Raw genomic sequence first — 22,438 nt, forward strand, 5'->3', positions numbered from 1 at the left:
GCTCAGTGCAGTCACGAGCTCCTGTCTTGGGAGAGTTGCACCTGCCGCCGTTTCTTTTGGCCCCGTTTCCGACTTTTCGTGCAACAAACCGGGAACCATAAACAATGTTTTAGCCCTTCATTGGCTCAAGTACAAGGACTTTGCAGACCAAAAGCAAGAGCCCAAACAGCGACTCAACTTGCATCTTCCGCGCCCCCGGAATCTGCCAGCCTCAGGGGCAAAAGCCAGGTGATCAAAGGTCTGATTGGCGGCATTTTATGTCGCAAGTCTGCAAGCTTACACCAACATCACTGACCGGTGGCCCCGCGTTCCGGTTGTCAATCAGAAATTCAAGGTTGGAAAAAAAGAAACCAGCCAGAAGGAGGCTCTCAACTCGACGCGAAATGCCAGAATGAGCACTCAGCAAGCAGACAGGGAAACGCGAAAACATCACCGTTGGGGAAGCGAGTGGACATTTCCGGACCACTCGGCGGTCCAACCCGGCCCGTTTAGGTTGCATTTCCCCTGGTACGGCCAGGGCCTCCCTGCCTCATCCCGCCCGGTTGGGGAACATTCGACGGAACCTGGAAATTTCCACAGAGGCCAAACGCCCAGCTTTGTCGAAGTTGAGTGGGCCACGCCGGCCCGCGAGACGACGCTGCAACCCGGGGATGAGCACCCATTTCCGCCACTCCCGGCAACTCGCACGTGGTCGTCATTCTGGAAAAAAAAAGGAAGGAAAAAATTACACGTCCTTTCGGTTGTCCGAGAGATCATCAAGCCGATCTCGGCGGAACAGAGCACAGCAAACAAATGATTGACCTTGGCGAACACTCTGGGAAAACCAGGCTTGTGCGATAACGTTATCCACCGAGATATCCATATTTTATGCATTCAATGAGGCGTTTCATCCGTTTACCACGTGTGGGCCATCTTCTCATGACGGCACGCCACGCGTAGCTGGTGAAAAACACCACACGACGAGAATGCTAACCCGTTGCAAAGGTTGAAGGCCAAGAACATCTTCCTTCGCCTACATTGCACACGGCGAGTGGCCAGTACCGACTCAGGTCCCCATCACATAAATACAACATATTATCAATGAGCTGGTGAAGCGCACGGAAGAGATACAAGGACAAAACCAAGTCCATAATTATTAAGGAAATAATACCGAAAATACAACAGGATGAAGGAAGCTGGGAAAAAACAGAATGTGAAGCCGACCAAAACAATCACGACATCGTTGACGACCTTCCCCTCAGTTAAGCTCCGTCCTCTCTCGGCAGGCATCTCCATCCTTCCCCAATAGAGTACACTACTGCAATAATACTCCTGTAGTGGCTGAGTCTGTGCCTTGCATATCGACTGTCAGCCAGCCCGCAAAGATCTAGCCAATCCGACACGTGTGGTCGACATTGACAAGCTCAGCTTTTCGTTTCGTCTCGCATCCCCTCACCAACCAACCCCCCCTGTGCTGACACAGCCGGCCCGGGACGAGGATGCTGAGGAGGCTACAACCCACCCAGAGAACCCAATCACGCCAACCGGCGTGATTCACGGCATGGCGCAGACGAGGGCGACGGGCCAGGCACCGGAGCCGGAGCACGAAACGGACGCCCGTCGGGGTATTCAGGCACAGCAAACCTAGTTTAGAATAAGGTTAACGCAGCTGCGAAAATCGAGACGAAGGTGCTGGGGGCTAGTGTGGCGGCGTAGATTCCTTCCGTCCCGCACCGCCAAGTCGCTCTTGAAACCTATCAGTTCTCTTCCACTCGCCTGAACGCACACTCGCGCTCGCATAGTCGCACTCGCCTCACCCGCACTCACCTCAGGCTGCACTCGTCTCAACAACGACACGGGAGTCATTGATGATAAGCTTGTGTTCAGTTCTTCTCAAAATTTAGCTGTAAAATATTCAATGTAAACTATTTCTAGGTGGACTTGTGGTAATAACAAAGCAGCTAGAATAGGAAGTCTGTTGAAAGGAATAAAGTGTTGGTCCAGCCCGCAAGCAGCAATAGGATTCAAGCCTTACCGTTTATGGTGTTGCAATTCAATATCTGATGTCAGTCTTCCCGGTATGCACCGCCACTACCCAAAGAAGGGCAAAGGAAGGCATAGCCATTTCGCGGAAGCCTGGGTGTGGGCGTGGGTGGGTCAAGCTATCCGAGATATCACGGGCAAGCCACGCGTCCACCTATTTCCATAGGTCGGGTACGGATGGGCCTTCGAATGAGGTCGTGATGTTAAGCATATAAAGGTGTCGGTACCTTCTACGTTCACGATTCGGTCCAACTCCCTCACCAGCATACTGTCCTACAAAGACTCTTCCACACTCCAGATCCGAGTATAATTTCTTAATTAATTACCTCCTGATACGAATAACATATATCCATCCGCCGATATCTCCCAGCGGCACCCAGTCTCGATCCATTGCTATACACCCCAAAGCCATTTATCGAATTCTCTTCACTCTCAACACTCACCATGCCTAAGCTACCGGACGGCCTGATCGCCTTTGGCTCTCACGCCAATTGCACTCTCGACCTATGCCCCATCGAAGCGAGTATCCTTCAGTACCAACCATCCATTCCCGGGAACGCCGTGATTGCGGCCCTGTTCGGGGTGTCGATGCTCATCCACCTAGTCCAAGGTCTGAAATGGAGGCAATGGTCGTTCATGATCTGCCTGATTGTGGGCTGCTTGGACCAGATTATTGGATACGTCGGGCGTATTCTGTTGAGCAAGAATCCGTTTTCATTTAACGCGTTCATCATTCAAATTGGTAAGTGCTTTGTTTTGGTCCCCTGGGTGGCACTTCAACTATCGAACGCATTGTTTTCTAACCAAGTTTGAATTTAGTCTGCATCACTACTGCACCGGTATTCTTCTGCGCCGCCATTTATGTGTTGCTAGTACGGACGTGAGTACCTCTTAGAGTCTTAGCTAGAGCCATGACTACCAAACAATCCTCTCTAAATATCCATAATATCGCTGACCGACCTTCCCCCTACAGAATCAACCACCTCGACCCCTCGATCTCTCGCTTCCCCTCCAAGCTCTTCGCCTGGGTCTTCATCCCCTTCGACATCGTCTCCCTGATCCTACAAGCCCTCGGCGGCGCACTATCGGCCACACAAGCCTCCTCGGGCAATAAATCCGGTGTGAACATCTCCATGGGTGGTCTCATCCTGCAGGTCATCACTCTCGGCATCTTCGTCATCTTGTTTGCCGACTATGTGGTGCGCTACATCCGGCACCCTCTGCGCCCCGTGGGCTCGCGGCTGAAGTTGTTCCTGGCGTTTTTGTTTTTGGCCATCATCCTGGTTCTGGTGCGGTGTGCGTATCGGATTGAGGAGTTGAGCGATGGGTACGATGGACCGTTGATTCGCGACGAGGCGTTGTTTGTGGGACTCGAGTCTGTGTACGTTGACCCCTATTCCCCGCAGCCTTTCACATTACCTTTTTAAGAGGATCTCTAGCTAACATGTGTGTTTCTCAATGCAGGATGATGGTACTAGCTGTGTTCTGTCTCAATATCGCCCATCCCGGTTTCGTCTTTGGGCGCGAGCCAGCGCGCAGCGCAGGAATTGGATACAGTGCTACCCCCGCCAGCGAGCAGGTAATGCAGCAAAAGGACTTTTCTTACTCTTCGTCGGGATAAGGGGTGACATAATCCGGGATTGTTTCCCATTGTTATGAAAGGGACTCGGTCGGGTTCACACATTTTTGCATTTCAATGGTTTTGGCGTCTTGTCATTTTAGAATGGTGGTACAACTTTATTGGGGGGTAGATATTGCCATGGCGCAGTCTCGGCGTTGGGTATCAGAATTTAAAAACTCTTTTATTGGTAAACGGTCATGTCTGTCGGTCGGTGCGAGTGTGAGTGTATAAGTGTTGAAAAAAGCAAGGGACCCCGTGAATAAGAGTTGTGATGACGACAGGTCGATCTTTGGGACATGCAATCCGGTCGAGGAGAAAAGAAAAGAATACCATGGGTACTTCAAGGTCCTCGATGCCACAATATGAATCCGTTCGCTGAGGGGATTTGACTCTTGGGTCGAGTTGGGGTCAATTAGGAATGGGAGGGGATGTTGAAGAAAACCTGCCCACCGGTGCGCCCAGACGTATTAGGGAGGGGTGCCGTTTATGAAAATATTCCTTTTATACGAGAGCCTCGGGAGGTTCACTTTGAGGTGTTGACTCCTAAGACGGATGCGCAATCTCCACCCACTGGGACCTGGCCTGAGCGGGATTGTTGACCGGAGCCGGGGATACATGTGGCCGATGAGCCAAACACATTGGCAGAAAGAAGGCAAGCGCATTGGAGAATCAATCCCATTCAACATTCATTGGCTAGGCAAGGACTGTTTCTTTGTTGCTCTTTCCCCAGCTACAATATCCCAAGACGACCGACAACGACTTCTAATTGACACAAACTCATCGATACAAACAGCACCACCCACCAAGGTTGCCTTGGCGATCATTACACGCACATATTCTGGAGCAACCATGACGGTGTTGAAGCCGACGGTGCACTAGACCAGATGTCCGCCCGGTCAGCTCAGGCTCTGATGCATGTACTCAAGCAATGAGCTAGTGAAGGCTCAATCCTCCTCATCACCGCCAGCGGCCGTTTTGGCCGGCTCAGTGGGGCCTGTCGCGACACCCGGGACCTTGCCGACGGCCTTCGTGGGGGCCGCCTCCTCGTCGGCATCCTCGTCGCCTTCCTCCTCATCGCCCTCTTCCACGCCTTCGAGGTCGTCCTCGTCCTCGTCATCGTCAAATTCAGCCTCCTCCTCGTCGCCATCCTCGTTCTCCTCGCCCGCGGCCTCGCCATGACCATGGCCATTTGCGGCGGTGCCGTTCTTGGTGGGCGCCTCCGCGACGGGGGCCGTCTTCAGCTTTTTCTTGGGAGGGGCTTGTTCTTGGGGCAGCCGTTAGTCAAAGAGTCCATGGTACAGCGGATTTAAACAACCTGTTCAACGCCTTGTGGAGGGGCACTCAAGGTGCAATTCGGGGCTGGAGATAGTTTCGGAACGGAAGCTTACCAGGGGCGGCGTTTTCCTCGTTTCCTTCCTCATCCTCATCTTGGGCTTCCTCGTCATACTCCTCCTCCTCCTCCTCATCGTCGTCAAAATCTTCCTCGTCTTCTTCGTCGTCTTCATACCTGTGGTATTCATCAGCATTGGTGTTGCGACAACCAAGCGAACCGATGTGCCCGACAGGCGCACCAAGCACGTCATCCGGCCGGCGACAGTGACGGCGCTCTCGGCGCCCAGTTTTGCGCTGCGGTGATCCTACGATACAACCAATATGCGCACACCTAGTCCTTGTCGCGTCTGGTCGGCAATGGGCGTGACGGTGGTGGTTGGGTATTGCGACAGCTGGGGTGGGTTGTAGGTAACTTACTCTTCCTCCTCTTCGTCGCCACTGGGAAGCGAGACTAGCTCCTCCTCCTCCTCTTGCTTTCTCTTACGGCCAGTCATTGCGGAATAAAGAGCCGGACAACACCAATTGACGAATATAGGGTATCAGAGGGGGGTTAGAGATCGAGTTGGGATAAGAGGGTGATGGAGTGTGTGCTGAGTCGAAAAAGAGAGAGAAGAGGAGGGAGGCTCCGAGGTGGGCGGGAGTCTGGGGGCATGGACGGGCAAAAGCTGGGAGCTTAGGCGGACGGTACGTACCGCCGTCCGCCCAAGTCTGCGCGCGGCAGAGAGGTGAGGTGGGGAGAAGACGGGGAGACGGGGGAAGAAAGGAGGGAGGCGGGGAGCTCCTGCGAGGTGCGCTCTGCTGATGCTTGGTGCTGCTACCGCTTTGCGCGGCGCATTACCTTGACCTTGCGCAAGTGTGGGTCTGTACCTCCCCGAAGCTGGAGTGTGCCGACAGTTGGCAATTTGTGATGTGCCACTTGCCACCAGCTGTCTCGGGGTTGCACGACAGGACCTTGAGCTGAGCTGGGCCAGACCCCCGTCAGCTCGTCATCTGTGGAGCTTCGATGCTTGCTCGACCTGTGCGCCCCCAAAATTTCCAGATCTTTCCCCCCTCCCTTTGCAACCACGCAAGCACGGTGCTTTGCAGCCGGAATTGGATAACACGGGGAGCAACTTCACCAATTGAGGTGTGCTCTCCCGTTTGATCTGTTACGGGATTGGATGTGCCCGGGTAAGAAGACTGTTGGAGCACAAATCCACATTTTTCTGAGCCTCTTTGTGTGCCCCAACTGCCTTTTTCGGACCATTCCTGACAAACGGACAAATGTGGTTGGTATTGAGTAAGAGGCTCACTTGGGGCCGCGAGCTTCACGAAAGAAATTCGAGGTGTCCGTCGATCTCTCGGTCCTCGCAAGAAACGCCATGGGCATTTCTCGAAAGTTCCTTTGACCCTTGCCCTTCGTTTCGTGCCGTGGTTCGGTTGATTGCTGCAATTCCCGATGATGCTGTTGGTTCAACGCATGGCGTGGGCGGCGTGGTTGAGTGGTGTTGTTTCTGTCGTAACTGAAAGTTCCCTCTGGTTGTCACACTAGTTATCGGTAATTTTTTAGATCCTCATGGATAAGGCCGCTGCGACTCACAAACACCTACGGACTACGTAGTCTTTGGTGAACGGTCTCTACTTCTACTAGCTCATTAGTTCAAAACGAACTCATGAAAGCGAGATGCCGAGAAAATAAAGCCGATGTGTTGAGGTGTAAGCCCACCGTAAAGGAGCAAGGAGGAAACAAAACAGTCTGCAGCCGGGGAATGAGTAAACAATCACGCCTTAGATATGGGCTTGGGATGAACAAAAATATATATACAGTTGTATATATCAAGTATATATGAAGTTGAAGGTATCATCGTCATCCATCGGTGCATCATGAAGATGTACCGTTTGTACTCCGTTTTCCCGTATCACATTCGTTCCTCTCATGTGCACTCCCCCTACCGCCTTTCTCTGCTCTCAACCCCCTAACTTGCCGGACGTACCCCTTCCCCCTAACCCCCCAAGCCATCGCGGGCGTCCTTATGCCTCGTACGCGTCAATAGCAGTCGCGAAGCTCTGGTCGATGGGCGCAACCAAGTTCTTCGCAATAGCCTGCAACGCCTCCGGCACCTTGGCAATGATAGCCTCACTCAAGTCCGCAGTGGCATCACGCTGGATCTTCAAGTTCAGGACAATGATCGGGGTCAACAGCAGCTTGTCAAACTTGGGCCGGGCCTCGATCAGGGTCGTCAGCGTGGTGTTAACAGACGCCACAAGCGACTGTGTGGTGCCCGCTACGGCTAGGGCGCCGTCGTTGTCGAGGGGCTCGCTGTGCTCGGCGATCGACGTGCCCTTCTTGACGGTGACGAGGAGGGCGGTGCTCTCGGCCAGCACGGGGACTGTGCCGAGGAGGCCGCCGTTCCAGTTGACGATGACGTTGCCGAACTTGACGGTCGTTTGGTTGACGCTGGTGAGGGCGTCGACGATGGTCGGGCTGTCGGCGGAGGCGGAGGCGTTGATGATGGGGGACGCGAAGGTCGGGGCCAGGAGGGCGAGGGGGGCGAAGAGGGTGGTGAACTTCATTTTGGTGGTTTTTTTTTCTTGTTGTGAGGTGGTAAACGAGTGTGTGTGTGGTCTGGCTTGGTAGGGACAGGCGCGTACTAGGACGATGGCCACGGCGATCAACAGGGAAAAAGGCGAGAAGGAAAGGAAAGGGGAGAGGATCGTCAACTCGAGGTCTTATATGCAATCTTTGTTACTACCTATGTATGGGACTTCTGCACCCAGTGGGCCGCGCGGCAACCTGACCCCGGATTTCACAAGCATGCTTCCTTGTCTTTTCCACCGAGGTATCCAAGGAGAGCCCGGATGAATGTTACACAAGGTCAGTCTTCTCGTACTGAATACCACGCTGACTTTCGATGCGGAGTGAATCTGATGACCACTTCACAGCTTGAGGGGTTCTTGGCTTTGCTTCGACTCTCGAATGAGAGCATCTATGGCTAGTGAAGGTCTAAAGATACCTCGGGGCAGCTTGCTTTGGAAGCTGTGGTGCTTCGTCCTGTGAAAGGCGTCATCCCCTTTTTGTCTCTAGGGTGGTGTTGAAGGCGAGAAACGCCGACTTTAGGTTGGGATCGGCGGGGAGATGAATGCGGGGGATGCGCGTGCAAACGGCTGGCCTTGCGAAATGCGTGGAGCGAGGATTGGTGTGGAAGCATCGAAGTCGGGTTTTTGGGGAAGACCCATGTTGGGATCAGGGGAAATGTAACGCTGATTCGCTGTCCCTCGGCGAGTCGTTCGGCCCACAAGCCAGGAAATTTGAAGGCGTTCTGCATGTGCGAAATGGACGGTTGACTTGGAAGAAGTTGACCCAGAGAACCGAAGCTTCTCGATGCGACTTCTAGGTTGAACCCTGGGCCGAAATGAGAAAGATGAACGCCGGCTCGCAAACAAAGTACATCAGAATCCAACTTTACACAGGATGATCGCCAGTCAGGACGAGGTTTCATGCTAGCCGCAATGACTAAATATTAGGACTAGGTAGGTGATATCTATCTAATTTGCAACGCTATTAGGTTTATAACACGTTTGAAGACACAAAGCGAGGTGTCGGGTATGTGATCCATCCCTGTTAATATACCGTCGCGCCCCGTCTTTCCAAGTACGCCATTCTAAAAAAAAAAAAGGACTTCTCTCCGATAGTAAAAACCAAAACTCGGCCGTAATGCGTCAAACTTCATGAAGTTTTCTCACCCGGAACGTCCCCTGACCCCTATGCTTCTGCTGGCGGGACAGTTGACTGAGCCGGTTGCTCAACTGGAGACGTAGTTTGGCCCTGCGGTCGATGAGACCCGGAGGCCGACGCAGCGGCAGGCGCTGAAGATTCTCGTTGCCCTGGGGTCCGCGAAGATCTGGCGGCTCGGGTTGCAGGGACCGGTGCGGACGTGGGGGCGGGCGCGGGCTCGTAGTATCCGCCGTACATCGCCGTTTGTTGGGACACAGCGGGTGAGGCGCCGTCCCTGGCTTGTGGGGGTGCCTGTACTGGAGGATATGGGTAATGTCCTGGTTGTGCGCCTGGTGGGAAGGGCTGGGGCACTCCGTAATAGCCGTATGGGCCGACGGGATATTGGGGCCCAACGGGGACGGGTACATTGACGACGAGCACCTGTTTCTTCGCGTTCGAAAGGCGATTGGTATCGACACAGGCGCCGATGAACAAAAAGAAGTGGATGACGAGCAGAGCACAGTCGAAGCCGAGTAAGACTTGGCCATAAATTGCGGTCTGGCTGCTCAAAGAGATGCGTTCGGCCCGGGGATAATCGTACCAGTCACTCGGCACATAGTCTATGATGAAGAGGCTGACTATGACCACGGCGGAGAGAGCCATCAGCGTGATGATGAGGTGCGCGGCGACGAGCGCACCCGGATGCATACCCTGCCGGGATTTAGACCAAAGCGCCACAGCAAATTCGGCCACAACGATGATGATCGAGACGCCGGCCTATCACACATAGTTAGCCTCAGCTATCTGGGTCGGGGCGACGAGCAAAGATTCTAAGCATACGGCAGCAGCGGAGGACCCAAACCCCCAATCAGTCGGCGAGTCCTCGTGCCACGGGGCGTACGGGGCATTCAAGTAGCCGAGCGCGAGGCCGACGCCCACAATGGTCGCGGAGACAGGCAAGGACAGCAGGAGAAACCCCCATTTCGTCTTGCGCCACCCGGGGCGGTTTGGAGGTTCGTTTTGGACGGGGATCTGGGGCTGTTCCACCGGTAGAGGGCCAAAATGGACCCCGCGCGGTGGAGGGAGCGCGGATTGCCGGAGGAGGGTCTTTTCTTGATGGGACGGAGGGAGAGGTCGCGCCGGCAGAGGAGGCAAAGCCTTGCTATCTCGGGCCTGTTCTCGCGTCACTCCGTCATCCGCCTGGGTCGTCTCCGCGTCTCGATTGGAATTTTCCGCCCTCGGTTCCGCGGGCGAGATCTCGTCGTCGGCCATGCTGACTCTTGATCACGTGGATCTCCTTGGATGTGGGCGATGAGAAGTTTAAATCGGATACGGAATAGATGGGCGAGATATCGTGAGCCTTGGGGTTGATAGGCGCGGCGGTGGGATAAAAGATTGAAAAATAAAATAAAAAAGATCCGAAAAACGAGTGACGGCGGTGAGGTGGGTGAAGGAATGAAGAAATGGCCACAACGGCCGCTGATGGCGATGGTGTTGTTTTTAAAATTGGATTCTAGGCCTTTTCACGCGACCTATTTTTGTAAACTAGCGGGGCTTGGCACTCCGTGAGATGGGAGCGAAAGCGGGATGGCGTCTGCCAAGGTCCAAAAAATTACCCTATTGTTTTCTAATTCACGGGAATACTCACAAGACGAACATCGCGCTCGTGGCAAATTCGCCGGAGATAAGTGTTTAAAAGGGAAGGGAAACGGAGAGGAAGCTGATTTCCTTCTCGAAATGACCCTCTCGTGACCGCCGAGCAAATTTGAAGAGAGCGGCAGGCAAGGCAACGGTCCCACTCACAAGGCCCGCGCAGGAGCACAGAGTCCACACAGAAGCACAAGGTCGCAACCAACCAGGAAGATTCTGGGTCTTGTTGGATGATGGCGGTAAACCCAGAGGCAGAAATAAATAGCAGGAAACGAGCCCGAAGACTCACAAGTTGAATCACTCTCCGCACACATACCGGCAAGTAGGGGGGTGAACATGGTGAGAAAATGCTGCAATGGCTATTCCGATTACCGTTACTCGCGTTGTAATACGACCACCAACCCCATGATCCCGAGCATCACCGTCTTCAGCCATGGGTGTTCCGATAGCATAATCGTCACATATCCCACGAAAGGCATATATCCGATAACGCTCCTATGTCCGGTCGAGTTAGCATATTCGTTGCATGCAGCGCGGCGCGCGGTAAGAGAACATAGAGCGTGGGGTGTGTCTTACCCAACGATATCCTTCCTGTTCAGATAATCCTGCCCACGTGCGTAGAGTTCTGTATCGTCCGCCGCATTGTTGTCGCCCTTTGTAAGAAGCTTTGCCTCGGGACTAGGAAGGATTGTTAGTTTCTATCTTGACCGGGGCTCCACAGGGTGTTGTCGATGGGAGAGAGAGAGAAAAGAGTAGCTAACCCAACACCAAATTTCCTGACGATCCGGTGGACAATTGGAATATCCTTGCCCCTAACGTTGTACACGACGACCTCGCCGACATTGGTTTCGGAGATCAGGTTGCGGTTCCAGAGGAGGAGTAAGTCGCCGCGCTGGAACGCGGGTTCCATGCTACCGGAAAGAACGACGACGATCGGGGACGGCGAGTCTGTGATAACCGAGAGACCTTTCCACATCTACCGGAGAAAAATTAGCATCCCGAAAGCATTGGAAGAGCGGAATCAATTTGCGGCATGACACCAAGGGAAAGCGCGCGAGAAAGCACCCACCATGAAAGCTGTCGAGAGAATCAACCCAAAGTTCATGAGCTGCGCGGCAGCTTGCCGCGGATTTTGGAGGCTGGACAGCATCTTGTATGGCGGCGGGTCGTCGTTGCTATTGAATTAAGTCGATCGAGGAAGGGAAGCTGACCGCCGTCGCGGTGGTAGTGGCGTTGGTAAGGTATTGAGGCTCCCTAGACCTTCGAGATGGGTGCGAAGACCGAGGTAGCTGGAGATGCTTATGCTTTGCAACTGACCGGCCACGGTGTTGAATTGGCTGCTGGTGATTGGGGATAGAATTCGATGTGGGTCCAAGCTTGCAGGACCCACACCAGCCTTATCCCCTGGTGCCCCTGCATGACCTCGGGACCCTCGATGACTGTCACTTCAAGCCATGAAAAGCACCATTATGAATGCCGACGATTTTTTGAAGTGAACTCCCGGAGATAGTAACGTTGAATGTATAGCTGTAAGATATTCATTTGTCCCTCCAACTAAAAATTGCGCGCATGACATGCGAACTAATGAACCATTTGTGTACGTCTCAAGGCCTCTATTCCACCATCACGCTGGGGATGAGAAATTCTCTCGAGATTGCCGGTGTGCCCAGTTGGTGCCAGTATGAAGCATTTGCGTAACGTTTAATGGAAGGTAAAGGCGATTCTCGGATGGCACCGCACTCATACGGGCAGGCAACACTTATTCGGACGTTCCGGCAGAGAGACAGGTACAGACTTCGGGTAACCCAGAAATTCTCGGAAAACCGGGTCAGTTTCGGGTCAGCCTCGACGACTCGGTGTATCACCCCTCATCCACATTGAGTTAGGCACCGTATCTTGTCGGAAAGAACATCTTGGTAGCCCAATATGTCCCATCGAAAGTACGGTGAGGCGACCGCGGTGAAGGAAATCGAGCAATAATCTCGCGGGGGTTGTAATCAGGGGAAGACGATTCGCCCATTAGATTGACAAGATCGAGGAAAATAGTAGGAATCAATGAACTGGTACTAATGGCATACACGTGTAGGGAAGAGTGGTGGCATCGTGGTGGTGCGGTGGTCGATGGCCTCATGGTTTCGACAAGGGCTCCCATGTCTTGGCCCACATCGCCCGATCGGTGGGTCTGCGGGGAACAAGATCTCTGTTTCTCCCAACCGACGTGTCTAAATTGACTGTATCAATTTCTAGATTGACGCAGTGCATTGGCCGAACAAGGCAAGAGGCCTGCAGATCACAACCACGCCTAACCACTTTTGGCGCCAGGCGAAGTCAAAGTCCCCTCGCCTCGCTCAAGATACATAGACCCCAAACATACCTCCATGATTTTATCGTGATTGTTGCGATTTTAGACATTCCAGCGACAAGAATTGTATTATAATCACGATGCTATGTGTCGCGTAGTTTATTTTTTAGTTTTGTTGTAGTTGGTTTGCGTTGTGTTTTGGATGTGCACGATTATGGGAGTTGCGTGGCCAATGTACCCATGTACTCCATCAATCTAGAAATCGATACAGTCAATTTAGACGGGTCGCTCCCAACGTCTGCCAGCTTCTCAGGGCTTCCCAGCGTCAACGGAGTCTTATCGCCTACGAACGAGTGGTCATCGAATATCGGGAGATGGCAATTGGACGACCTGTGCCAGGCACACCCAATGCCGGCCCAACAACTGCCCCTTGGGATTGAATCGGGGCTGTGCCTGTTGCAATCGTGGTCGTCTCTCTTGGTGATGCCCGAGTGCCCACCCTCATGAATCCCCCTCGCACTGCTTTCGTCAGGCCTGTTCACGTGCCCCGCTTTGGGGGCAAACCGCTGCGGCGAAGCGCCAACGGCAACAGCTTGTACAACTTCAATTCGTTGCATTGGCGACCATGTTGACCAATCCCCCTTTCGAGACGTGGAGCCCAAAGCCCTACCGGTTATGCGCCCGCAGGGCCCGCAAACTGAATTCGCCAGAATCCTGGGGGCCTGGGGGGCAGGGCCCCATGGGGTCGAGTTTCCGAGCAGAGCCCAATGTTCAAGCTCAAGATGGCGGAGAAGCCATTGCCCAGGAACGCGGTGAGCATTCGGCATGGGGCATCCAGCTTTCTTCGTTCTCGAAGCTGCCAGCAAAGCGTAGAAACGGGGCAATGCCCCATATGGGTTCCGGGATTGGGCCCTCACCCTCAGTCACAGTCGTGTGAATGGCTCAGCAAACGAGGCGTTGACGCCAACAGATGCCAACAGTCGTAATCGATGAAGCGGTATCAATCTGGCCACTGAGAGAAAATATGATTACAGGCCAATGGCACGAATGGTCAAGAGTCGAAGCGTGATGAAATAGGCGGTTTCCCGGTTATGTCTTGTCGATGTCTGTAGGGCGGTCGTACTAGGCATTCACATCCTTGTGCTCTCCTCCACCACTCAGAGCGAGGTATCTGAGAGGTGGCAGAATAAATAGAATCGACCTCCCCCCACTCCTTATCCACTTCCTTTCTTTTTTCCCCCTCCCCCATCACACAAACCAAGGGTCGCAAAGCTGTTGCTGGTGTTATCTCATGAGGTTTCCCTTGGGATAGCACCGCCCGGACCCAGTCAATCTTTTATTTTGTGCACCGCTCTCATTCTTTTTTTTCCTCTATCCTTTCGTTCTTTTCGTCGCTCTCTTGATCAACACTGAGGAATACAACGGCGACGGTATTCCCTACGATTCCGCCGCCTCTTTCCTCTCTATCCCGCTCTCTCTCTCTCGGCACCAATCGATACAACAAACCTCACTACGACTCTCAGCTCACGACAACCACACAAAAACCGCAGACCCCGCCCACTCGACATCATGTTCAAACGCTCGTTCCGAAGCCGCAACGTCAGCACCTCCCAGCGGGAGGTTGCCTCGACCGCGATGGATTCGCAACACCGGGTGGACAAGTCTGCGAGGCTGACCAGGAAAGGTGCCACGCGGGATGCCCAGAAAGTAACGAAATTGCAACGGTCGCTCCGCGGCGAGGAGCCCTCGCGCACGTCTACGGAGCAGCCGAGGCCCAGAACCACCGACAAGTCCCTCGCCCCCTCGCCCATCGTCACCTTGGTGGTGGGCCGGGAGGCGCGGCTGTTTGCAGCGCACGAGGACGTTTTGTGCCAGGCCCCTTTTTTCGAGAAGGTCCTGCGCAGTACCTACGTCGATGCGCAGAACAAGAGGATCTCGCTCCCTGACGAGGAGCCGGAGGTCTTTAGCGCGATTCTCGAGTATCTCTACAAAGGCGACTACTACCCGCGGCTGCTGCACAACAAGCAGCGCAACTCGTGGGAACTCGAGGACTCGCTCCCCCGTCGGGTTACCCCCCAAACCACCCCGACGATTCACGATTCCCCAAAATTCGGAGGCGGTCGCGCAGGAGGACAACAACCCACCACCTCCCAGACCCCTTCGGCTGTCGAAGCCACCGTGTATCTCTCGAGCGTCAACCAGCACCTGCTCCGCGACACCGTCGTCTACTGCGCCGCGGAGCGCTACGGGCTGGAGGAACTCAAGAGGCTGGCGCTGCGGAAGCAAGGACTACAGTCCGGCATTGATGTCGGTACCATCCTCCGCAGTGCCCAATACTGCTACGCCAACACCCCCGACTCCGACAGCCGCCTGCGCGCCCATTACCTGGCGCTCATCATCCGGTGCCGCAAGACCTTCAAGCGCAGCGGCACCATGCAGGCCGAGATGGAGAAGTGCGGCACCGACGCGTGCGGCGAGGGCAGCGGCAAGCTTTTCTTCGACCTGTTCGTCGCCATGTGCAACCACCTCGACGACGTCATTGATGCGACCAACGCTCGTACCCCAAAGACGATCTAAGAGGCTGGGCAACGCAATGGCGAAGTATTGAACAAGGTTTCCAGGTCGGATGTGTTTTGTTTTCTTAACACCTCTCTTTTCCAGGCGCAATAGGGGATTTTTTACCAAGCAAGGAGGAGGATGAGCTCACTGGGTTTTATTAAGAGGTTGTGTCTTTCCCGTTTCCCGGCATTCTCGACATTGTCAACAATCACGGCGTTTTTGGTCCCTTACTCTCGTCCGAAGCTCCCTTGCATCTTGCATCAGATTGGAACACCATTTGGGAGATCTTTCACTCACACCGAAATTTCTTCACTTCTCACGAGGTTGGCCGACCAGTTTTGGCTTCCAAGATCTGACGGAGCGGGAGGGGCTTAATGCCGATACACGATGCGAGGATGTGCGGGATTAGACACTGCGCAGCTTGCTGCCCCTCTGGTATCTCAGTTCTTTCTTGTTGTTTGGTTTTTTTTTCCCCTGTTATCTTGCGATCTGGCGACTCTGGGCTAGTTGGGACTTTTACTTAACCCTGGCGTTTTGTGTGCTTTTTTAGACAAGGAGCATCAGATTGTTTGTTTGTAGGCATAGTTCGCAAGTCGAACAGAGATTGCCGAGACGGAACACTAGGCGAAAGGAAGGTCACGGCTGAGGAGGATATAGGCTTGCCGCCAAACTCGACGTCCCAACAACTGACAAGCAACAACGCGTCGTTTTAACCCCAACCCACTTCAACATCCTCCCCCCCCTTCCCCTTTATGGAACAACCATGGATTGTGTTTTTCTTTTTTTGGTTGACTTGCTCTGTCTGCGTTTTTTTCAAGCTGGCTTCTTCGGGATAGGAATCGGTGACGACATCTCAGCTTTTCTGCTCTTCCCTGGCGTTCGGAAACATACAAGGCTGGAGTCGGAACCACACACCACTCAACAACACAGACTGATCAAGACGGGCAGTGAGTGGGGCGCCGGGAGGAAGCGGTTTAATCCGCTTTACTACCTACCACTCGCCGCTTTCCTCGCCACGCGTCTCTCACTGCCCACAACACTTACTCGACCTGCGCTTGGCCGCAACACTTCCTTTTGTGGAACCCAAACGAAAAAAAAAGAAGAAAAAAAAGAACATAACAATCCGGCTGATCATGGTTGGAAGGGAGGAAGAAAACGAAACCCCAACGAACAAAAAAAATCAACAACACCTTGGGTTATCTACCTGCATGGATTGACTGGACCGATACGCCGCGTGGAGCATATGGCGGTCACTCGTTTGTAACGACTGATGATGACGACTTTGAGACCCTTTTCTTGACGAAAAACGAAAAACATCAAATTCGGGCATCGGTAATCGGCCGGGCTCTAGTAGTCCGGCCGATTTCCCGCAACGGCTCTACGCCGCCCGCTTGAGGGGCTAGGTAATGGGTGAAGACTATAAGAAAATAAAAGAAAATCTTCGGCCGCCTCAAAACACATCGTCCCTTCTTGTCTTCCCTTTCTCGTGATAACTTGAATACCTCCCGTATCATATGTAGAGCACTTCGCAGAGCTTACACACAAAATGCCATTCCACACCTCAAGAAGCCCACTTAACTTCCAACCCCTTAAACTCAACCACCAACTCCTTCTCCCCGCCCTCACTCACATTCTTTTCCGGCCGTGCCGCCATCGCCGACACCTCCACCTCCCACTCCTCCAGCTGCTCCTCCCCAAACACCCAACAAATCTCCCGCAGCGGAACCTTCGTCTCTTCACCCTCACACCCACCAACCCGGACAATACGATACACCCACACACCAGTCCCGTTCCCGTCCTTGTCCTTCTCAATCTGGATAGTAGTCCATCCCGTTTCCTTACCCTTCCCCGTGGAGGACACGGAGTCGGCGGAAGAAGAACCCGGAACAAGATCAGCAACCGACCAGTCGGCCCAGCGATCGCAGGAGACGGTCGATACGCGCGGGTAGTTATTGTAGAACTCGATGCCGGATTTGATCCATTTGGGCGGCGGGGCGGAAGGGTTGTTGTCGCTGCGACGGCGGAGGCTGAGGAGGATGCCGCCTTGGTCGTATTGTTCTAGGGGCGTGAAGTTGAGGGAGATGCGGGCGGAGAGGAAGGAGGTCAGGGGGCCGGTGTGGCGGAGGGGTTGAGGGGTTGAAGGCGGGAGGGCTGTGGGAGCTGTGGAGGCGGGGTTGGGTTAGTTTAGGTTATTTATGGTTTTGTGGTCTCGTCTTGGGTTGTTGGTGTTGGGAAAGTGAAGGCTGGGACTGAGGGGGTTGAGATTGGGGTCAGTCACCATTGAATACATCCGTCGAAGGCGGCTTGCGCCAGATGTCAGTACCGGGCTGAGCGACAATGGTGAATGTCTCCGTGGGCGCCATGGTGTTTGTGGTTTCTATGGTGTGGTTTTTGTTCCTCTGACGTTCCAGAGTGGGATATTCCAGGACACAAACCTCGGCGTGAAGAGAAGATAGCGGCCCCTTCTTATACTTGGCATTACATACTTGGCGTTGCTACGTTCATGAAGAAACGTGATTTAACACGATGCGAGCCGTCTCAATGCTTCGCAGGTCTTCCACTTACGGCAACTCCGCCGCCCATAAGAGCGAGCGAGCGGAGTCCAGCCCAGCCTTAGAAACCACCATTGTGAACGGGCCGAAAGTCCGTGGCTTTGCCGTGTATCTACCGGCAGCTTCCGGCCCAAACTAGGTTGATTAATTGAGGATAATTACGCCAAGTTACGCAGAAAATTGTTTAGTCGTCGTGTCCAAGCCAAAGGTGGTGGGGGGCTCGAGTGGAAGCGGTGCGGGGCTCAAGCTTGGGATGCAGAAAAGTTGAGCCTGAAACGCGAGTTGAACGTCAGCCTTTTTGTGCTCGCCTGCTGACTCATCGTTTGATCTGGCCCGTGCACGTAAGGTTTTCTCATGGTTCCGACGCACCCCGCTTGGCCAACTGCCATTTCTTCAAATTTGACACCCCACCATTCGCAAACTCCTCCATCGCCAGTATCCCCCAACCCTTGGCTCGCACTCACCAATCGCATAACACCCCTTTCTACATCGAGATATTATTTCATGAGAGACGGTCATAGACCGCGACTCACGAATTAATCTCACGATAATTGCTACAGGGTGTACCAGAGCGGCGACTGACTCTTGAAGGTGGGGGGCGTCGATCTATGTTGTCTGCCATTGTCCTCATTCACAACAGTAAGTTACTGCTCAGTACGCCCACCAACCAAGTTTGGTTACATGAAATATATCTAATGCTTAAGTAGAAAAATCCGAAACCTAACAACACGTCGCATCATCACGTCACCCAAAATGTCGTCGGTGCCCATCATTAGGGCCGGCGGTGGCCCCGGCAAGAAGAAAGCTAAAAAGCCGAATGCCGTTCGCCGCATCATGGATCAGGAGCAGCGCGTCCGAGAGAAGTCCGTTGCGCCGTCTCCTTCTTCAACAGCGCTGGACACAGCAAAGTCCGCCCGTTCAGTCTGCAAGAATCCAGACTGCACGGATTCGGACGTCCGCGATGGGATGTGTCAAAGTTGCGGTCGAGTCTTGTACGAAAGCAACATCGTCGCCGAAGTCACCTTCGGCGAGAGCGCCAATGGAGCGGCTGTCGTCCACGGTAGCTACCTCGCGGCAGATCAGGGGGGAATTCGACCTGCGGCCGGTGGACTTGCGTTTCGTCGTGTCGCCGGCGCCGGCGCTAGCGAAGCCCGTGAGCGGAGCTTGAGAGAGGCCAAGCAGACCATCGCTCAGTTCGGTCACCAACTGCAGATTGCGCCGCATGTGTCTGAGCAGGGATTCCAGGTGTACAAGCAGGCATCAAGCAGCAACTTTATCCAGGGCCGCAAAAAGAACACGGTCGCCGCCGTCTGTCTCTATGCTGTCTGCCGGAAAGAAGACAACAATAGGGTCATGTTGATCGACCTGGCCGACATCATCAAGACAGACGTATTCCTTCTGGGCCGAAGCTATAAGGATCTTCTCAATACCCTTGAGCAATTGAAAGACGGCACCAAGCCCATCATCATCGAGGATCTCATCTTCCGCTTCGCCAGCAAGCTCGAATTCCTGCACGATACCAATAAGGTCGCCCTGTCTGCCATTCGGATCGCCCAGCGCATGCGGCATGACAACATCACCCATGGCCGCCGCCCCGCCGGTATCTGCGGAGCGGCTCTCATTATGGCCGCTCGAGCACACAACTACCGTCGCACCGTGAGGGAAGTAGTTTACATCGCCAAGGTTACAATGGCGACTCTCCAGGAGCGGATGGAGGAATTTGCCAATGTGCCCTCTGCCCAAATGACAATTCACGATTTCCACGAGTCTAAGGCACTCCCGGAAGCTTCTCACGATCCCCCTTTTGTTTACAAACAGTCAAAGGAGTGGCAGGAGAAACACGCGAAGAAGCCCAAGAAAAGAAAGGCGACCAGTGCTGGCAGTGGAAACAAGAAGAGACAAAAGACAGCACAATCCGCGTCGGAAGATACTTCGGTTCCCATTGATCCGGCGCTGCAAGCTGCAACTCCCTCCTCAAGTGACGCCGTCGCCTCTTCCACCTCCCTGCCGAAATCGGGACAAAACGCGCCCCTAACCGGTGTCGACGGAGACGGTTTTGCTATCCCATTCCGCAAACCGACCGAGGCCGATCTTGTCATTGCGAATAACGCGACTGCCGATGTTGATGGCCAGCTGAATAATCTCGTAGATGAATTTGGTGATGTGGAGGCCCAGTCGCCGAGTGAAGTGGAAGCGAGCAGCGAGATGGCCATGGCTGCGGCCCAGGGTATTCAGATTCCCGGCATGGAGAACATGAAGATCAAACCACGAGATGCCGCCGCGGCTACCACGCAGGATGGTGAGGGTAACACGGACGGAGCCGACGACAGTCAGGAAAATGACCAGGAACAAAAAAAGAAGGAAAAGCCTAGGCTACGAATCGACGAGGATTGGGAGATGGACGAGAACAACCTCGAGAAAGAGATGGAGGGACATTTAAACAATCCCGTCTTGATTGGTGCCTCTGCCGTTATCACCCAAGGGATTGAGCAGCAACGCGGAGAGGAAGCCACCCCGAATGCAGACACCCCAGCGGCCGGGGACAACACCCAGTCCACACTCACGGGTGCTGCCGCCTGGCGCACGCCCGCATCCAAGGTGTCCGACGACCCCATTGTCCACGAAGACGAGTTCAAGGACGACCCGGAGGTCATGCACTGCCGGCTCTCAGAGAGAGACGTGCAGTTCAAAGAAATGATCTGGGCCAACCACAATAAGGACTACATGCGCAAGGTCCAAGAAAAAATCTTCCAGACCAAAATGTCTAGCAACAACCCGCCCAAGCAAAAGCGCAGCCGCGCCAAGAAGCCTCGCATCGGCGAAGGCCAGACCACGCCCGCCGGGTCCGCCATCGAGGCCGCGCAGAACATGCTGCGCACCCGCGCCATCAGCACCAAGCTCGACTATTCCCGCATGGACCGCCTGTTTGAGTACTCCAACAAGGCCGGGCCCGGAAGTACGTACGGCGGCGCCAGCTCGATTGGAAGCCGCAGTGCGCTGCCCAGTAGCGCTGGGAGCGACAGCGGCAGTTCGGACGGTGATGACGATGACGAGATGGAGGGCTCCGGCGCGGACGGCGCTTCGACCGCCGCGACGGCCGCCACTACCGCGACCGGTTCTGCTGCGGGTCTTAGTGCGCAAGAGAGAGTTGCCAAGGCGCTTGCCCCTCCCGAGGGAGAGGGCGATGAGGATGAGGCTGACGAGATGGAGCATGATGGTGGGTTCAATGACGCGAGCGGGTTCCAAGAGGATACCTATGGCGAGGAGGAATTTGATCCGTTTGGCGATGGGAATGGTGGTGACGAGGAGGATGAGGAGTGAGGAGGTACCACCCGTCAATCCGGTTTGTGAGTCGGCCGCCGGTCCGTCATCGAATGAATGGTTGGGACCGTGTTTGTATTTTTTCTACAGGATTCTGGGTGCGGACTAGGTCGGCGTTTTGCTTAAGATACCCGGCATGTAAAGTATACTGTACTAGATAGATCGGGGCAACCAGGATGGGCGTAGCCTGTCACAAATGATTATGTACAATTACTTTCTGGTCACCCCCGATACCCTTTATATGTACCTCCCCAGACACCACAGCACTGAGTGTTCCGTGAGGCTGCAGATGGAAAAATACGTTGCCCTCAAAGGAAATGTGGACTAAGAAACAGAATTTAGACTAGATCGGAGCCGCGAAGGCGATAAAATATGATCCAAACTCCGAGACTCCAATAGCAAAACCCCAACTTTGTTACTTGACTCGAGCTTGGTAGGGACTTCTCGACCCAGCCCACCTCCGCTATATGTCCGTTCCCGCGCCCTCTACAGAGGAATGGATCTCTGACAAGGAAAGAAAAGGAACTTAAGACCGCCCATTCACCGTATAGGATTTGGAAGCCCAGCAGACCGTACTCCGTCGATATCAAATCGAATCCAACTGAACAGCTTGCCGACTAACGTTCATTTTACCATCATCAGAACGGTTCGGTTCACTCTCGCGGGTCAAGAAGCTTCGCGGCCCCCGGTGTCGGTAACGCAGCAGTCTACTTTCCTTTTAGTACCTCTCTATACGACGGATTGTTTAAGGAAAAACAACCTACCGGATCATTCAATACCCCACTGGGGCCCTCCGCAACAGCAGCCGCCACAATCGGCGGCGGCGCCCCTTCTGCCTGGCCATTCCCAGCACCGGCAACAACCGCGGCACCATTAGCATTCGCCACGGATGCGCCCGCTTCGTTGGTAGCGGCGCCCTGGAGGGCGTTGACGATGCTGGCTACGCCGTTCCTGCCTGCTGCCCCTTCCCCTTCTCCTTCGAAGGAGATCGCACCATCACCGACCACCAGGGCAGGCGAGTAAGCGCCGAGGTTGATGTTGAGGGGGAGGGCGGAGGCGGTCAGGGAGAGGAGAGTGAAGGTGAAGAGTGTTGTAGGATGCATCTTGGCGGTATAGTGGGCGAGTGTTGTGTGTTGTGTATTACGGATTGTGGGTTTCGTTGTTGTGGTGATTAATTAATCGCTATCAAAAAGGGGGTAACCAGACCCAAAGAACAAAAAGAGAGGAGAACCTGCTCTGGGGCGAACCTATCTCGTGATTAAATGAAGGGATATTGGGCGAAGGTCATGGAGAGAATATGGATCAAGTCAAAGTAGAAGAGGATATGAGCGAAGGATTGGACGACCGATGGACTATGTTGATATCCTTGAGCCAAGCATTGTTCG

General features: G+C 54.1%; 8 protein-coding genes across 8 annotated transcripts; 3 read left to right on the plus strand and 5 right to left on the minus strand.

The window, feature by feature from the left end:
- Positions 1–2,466: 2,466 nt before the first annotated feature.
- On the plus strand, positions 2,467–3,643 carry C8A04DRAFT_10210 (RTA1 like protein-domain-containing protein; the record flags this gene model as incomplete). Its single annotated transcript, XM_062776502.1, has 4 exons — positions 2,467–2,764; positions 2,842–2,902; positions 2,996–3,403; positions 3,487–3,643. The coding sequence occupies 4 exons, from the start codon at positions 2,467–2,469 to the stop codon at positions 3,641–3,643; spliced, it is 924 nt and encodes a 307-aa protein (XP_062639330.1).
- Positions 3,644–6,985: 3,342 nt separating this feature from the next.
- On the minus strand, positions 6,986–7,528 carry C8A04DRAFT_10079 (hydrophobic surface binding protein A-domain-containing protein; the record flags this gene model as incomplete). The annotated part of the gene is made up of 1 exon (XM_062776461.1): positions 6,986–7,528. The coding sequence occupies one exon, from the start codon at positions 7,526–7,528 to the stop codon at positions 6,986–6,988; it is 543 nt and encodes a 180-aa protein (XP_062639331.1).
- Positions 7,529–8,717: 1,189 nt separating this feature from the next.
- C8A04DRAFT_10131 (uncharacterized protein) lies at positions 8,718–9,941 on the minus strand (the record flags this gene model as incomplete). Its single annotated transcript, XM_062776475.1, has 2 exons — positions 8,718–9,446; positions 9,510–9,941. 2 exons carry the CDS (start codon positions 9,939–9,941, stop codon positions 8,718–8,720), a joined length of 1,161 nt encoding a protein of 386 aa, XP_062639332.1.
- A 752-nt stretch (positions 9,942–10,693) lies between these two features.
- C8A04DRAFT_10133 (uncharacterized protein) lies at positions 10,694–11,469 on the minus strand (the record flags this gene model as incomplete). Its single annotated transcript, XM_062776476.1, has 4 exons — positions 10,694–10,814; positions 10,896–10,997; positions 11,081–11,295; positions 11,389–11,469. 4 exons carry the CDS (start codon positions 11,467–11,469, stop codon positions 10,694–10,696), a joined length of 519 nt encoding a protein of 172 aa, XP_062639333.1.
- A 2,721-nt stretch (positions 11,470–14,190) lies between these two features.
- On the plus strand, positions 14,191–15,198 carry C8A04DRAFT_26124 (uncharacterized protein; the record flags this gene model as incomplete). The annotated part of the gene is made up of 1 exon (XM_062779805.1): positions 14,191–15,198. The coding sequence occupies one exon, from the start codon at positions 14,191–14,193 to the stop codon at positions 15,196–15,198; it is 1,008 nt and encodes a 335-aa protein (XP_062639334.1).
- A 1,543-nt stretch (positions 15,199–16,741) lies between these two features.
- C8A04DRAFT_26125 (uncharacterized protein) lies at positions 16,742–17,543 on the minus strand (the record flags this gene model as incomplete). The annotated part of the gene is made up of 2 exons (XM_062779806.1): positions 16,742–17,340; positions 17,459–17,543. The coding sequence occupies 2 exons, from the start codon at positions 17,541–17,543 to the stop codon at positions 16,742–16,744; spliced, it is 684 nt and encodes a 227-aa protein (XP_062639335.1).
- A 942-nt stretch (positions 17,544–18,485) lies between these two features.
- C8A04DRAFT_26126 (uncharacterized protein) lies at positions 18,486–21,053 on the plus strand (the record flags this gene model as incomplete). Its single annotated transcript, XM_062779807.1, has 1 exon — positions 18,486–21,053. One exon carries the CDS (start codon positions 18,486–18,488, stop codon positions 21,051–21,053), a length of 2,568 nt encoding a protein of 855 aa, XP_062639336.1.
- Positions 21,054–21,706: 653 nt separating this feature from the next.
- C8A04DRAFT_26127 (uncharacterized protein) lies at positions 21,707–22,156 on the minus strand (the record flags this gene model as incomplete). Its single annotated transcript, XM_062779808.1, has 2 exons — positions 21,707–21,760; positions 21,818–22,156. The coding sequence occupies 2 exons, from the start codon at positions 22,154–22,156 to the stop codon at positions 21,707–21,709; spliced, it is 393 nt and encodes a 130-aa protein (XP_062639337.1).
- Positions 22,157–22,438: the final 282 nt, after the last annotated feature.

Source organism: Dichotomopilus funicola (genome assembly GCF_033296635.1).
Source record: "Dichotomopilus funicola strain CBS 141.50 unplaced genomic scaffold C8A04scaffold_11, whole genome shotgun sequence".
Taxonomy (NCBI): Eukaryota; Fungi; Ascomycota; class Sordariomycetes; order Sordariales; family Chaetomiaceae; genus Dichotomopilus; species Dichotomopilus funicola.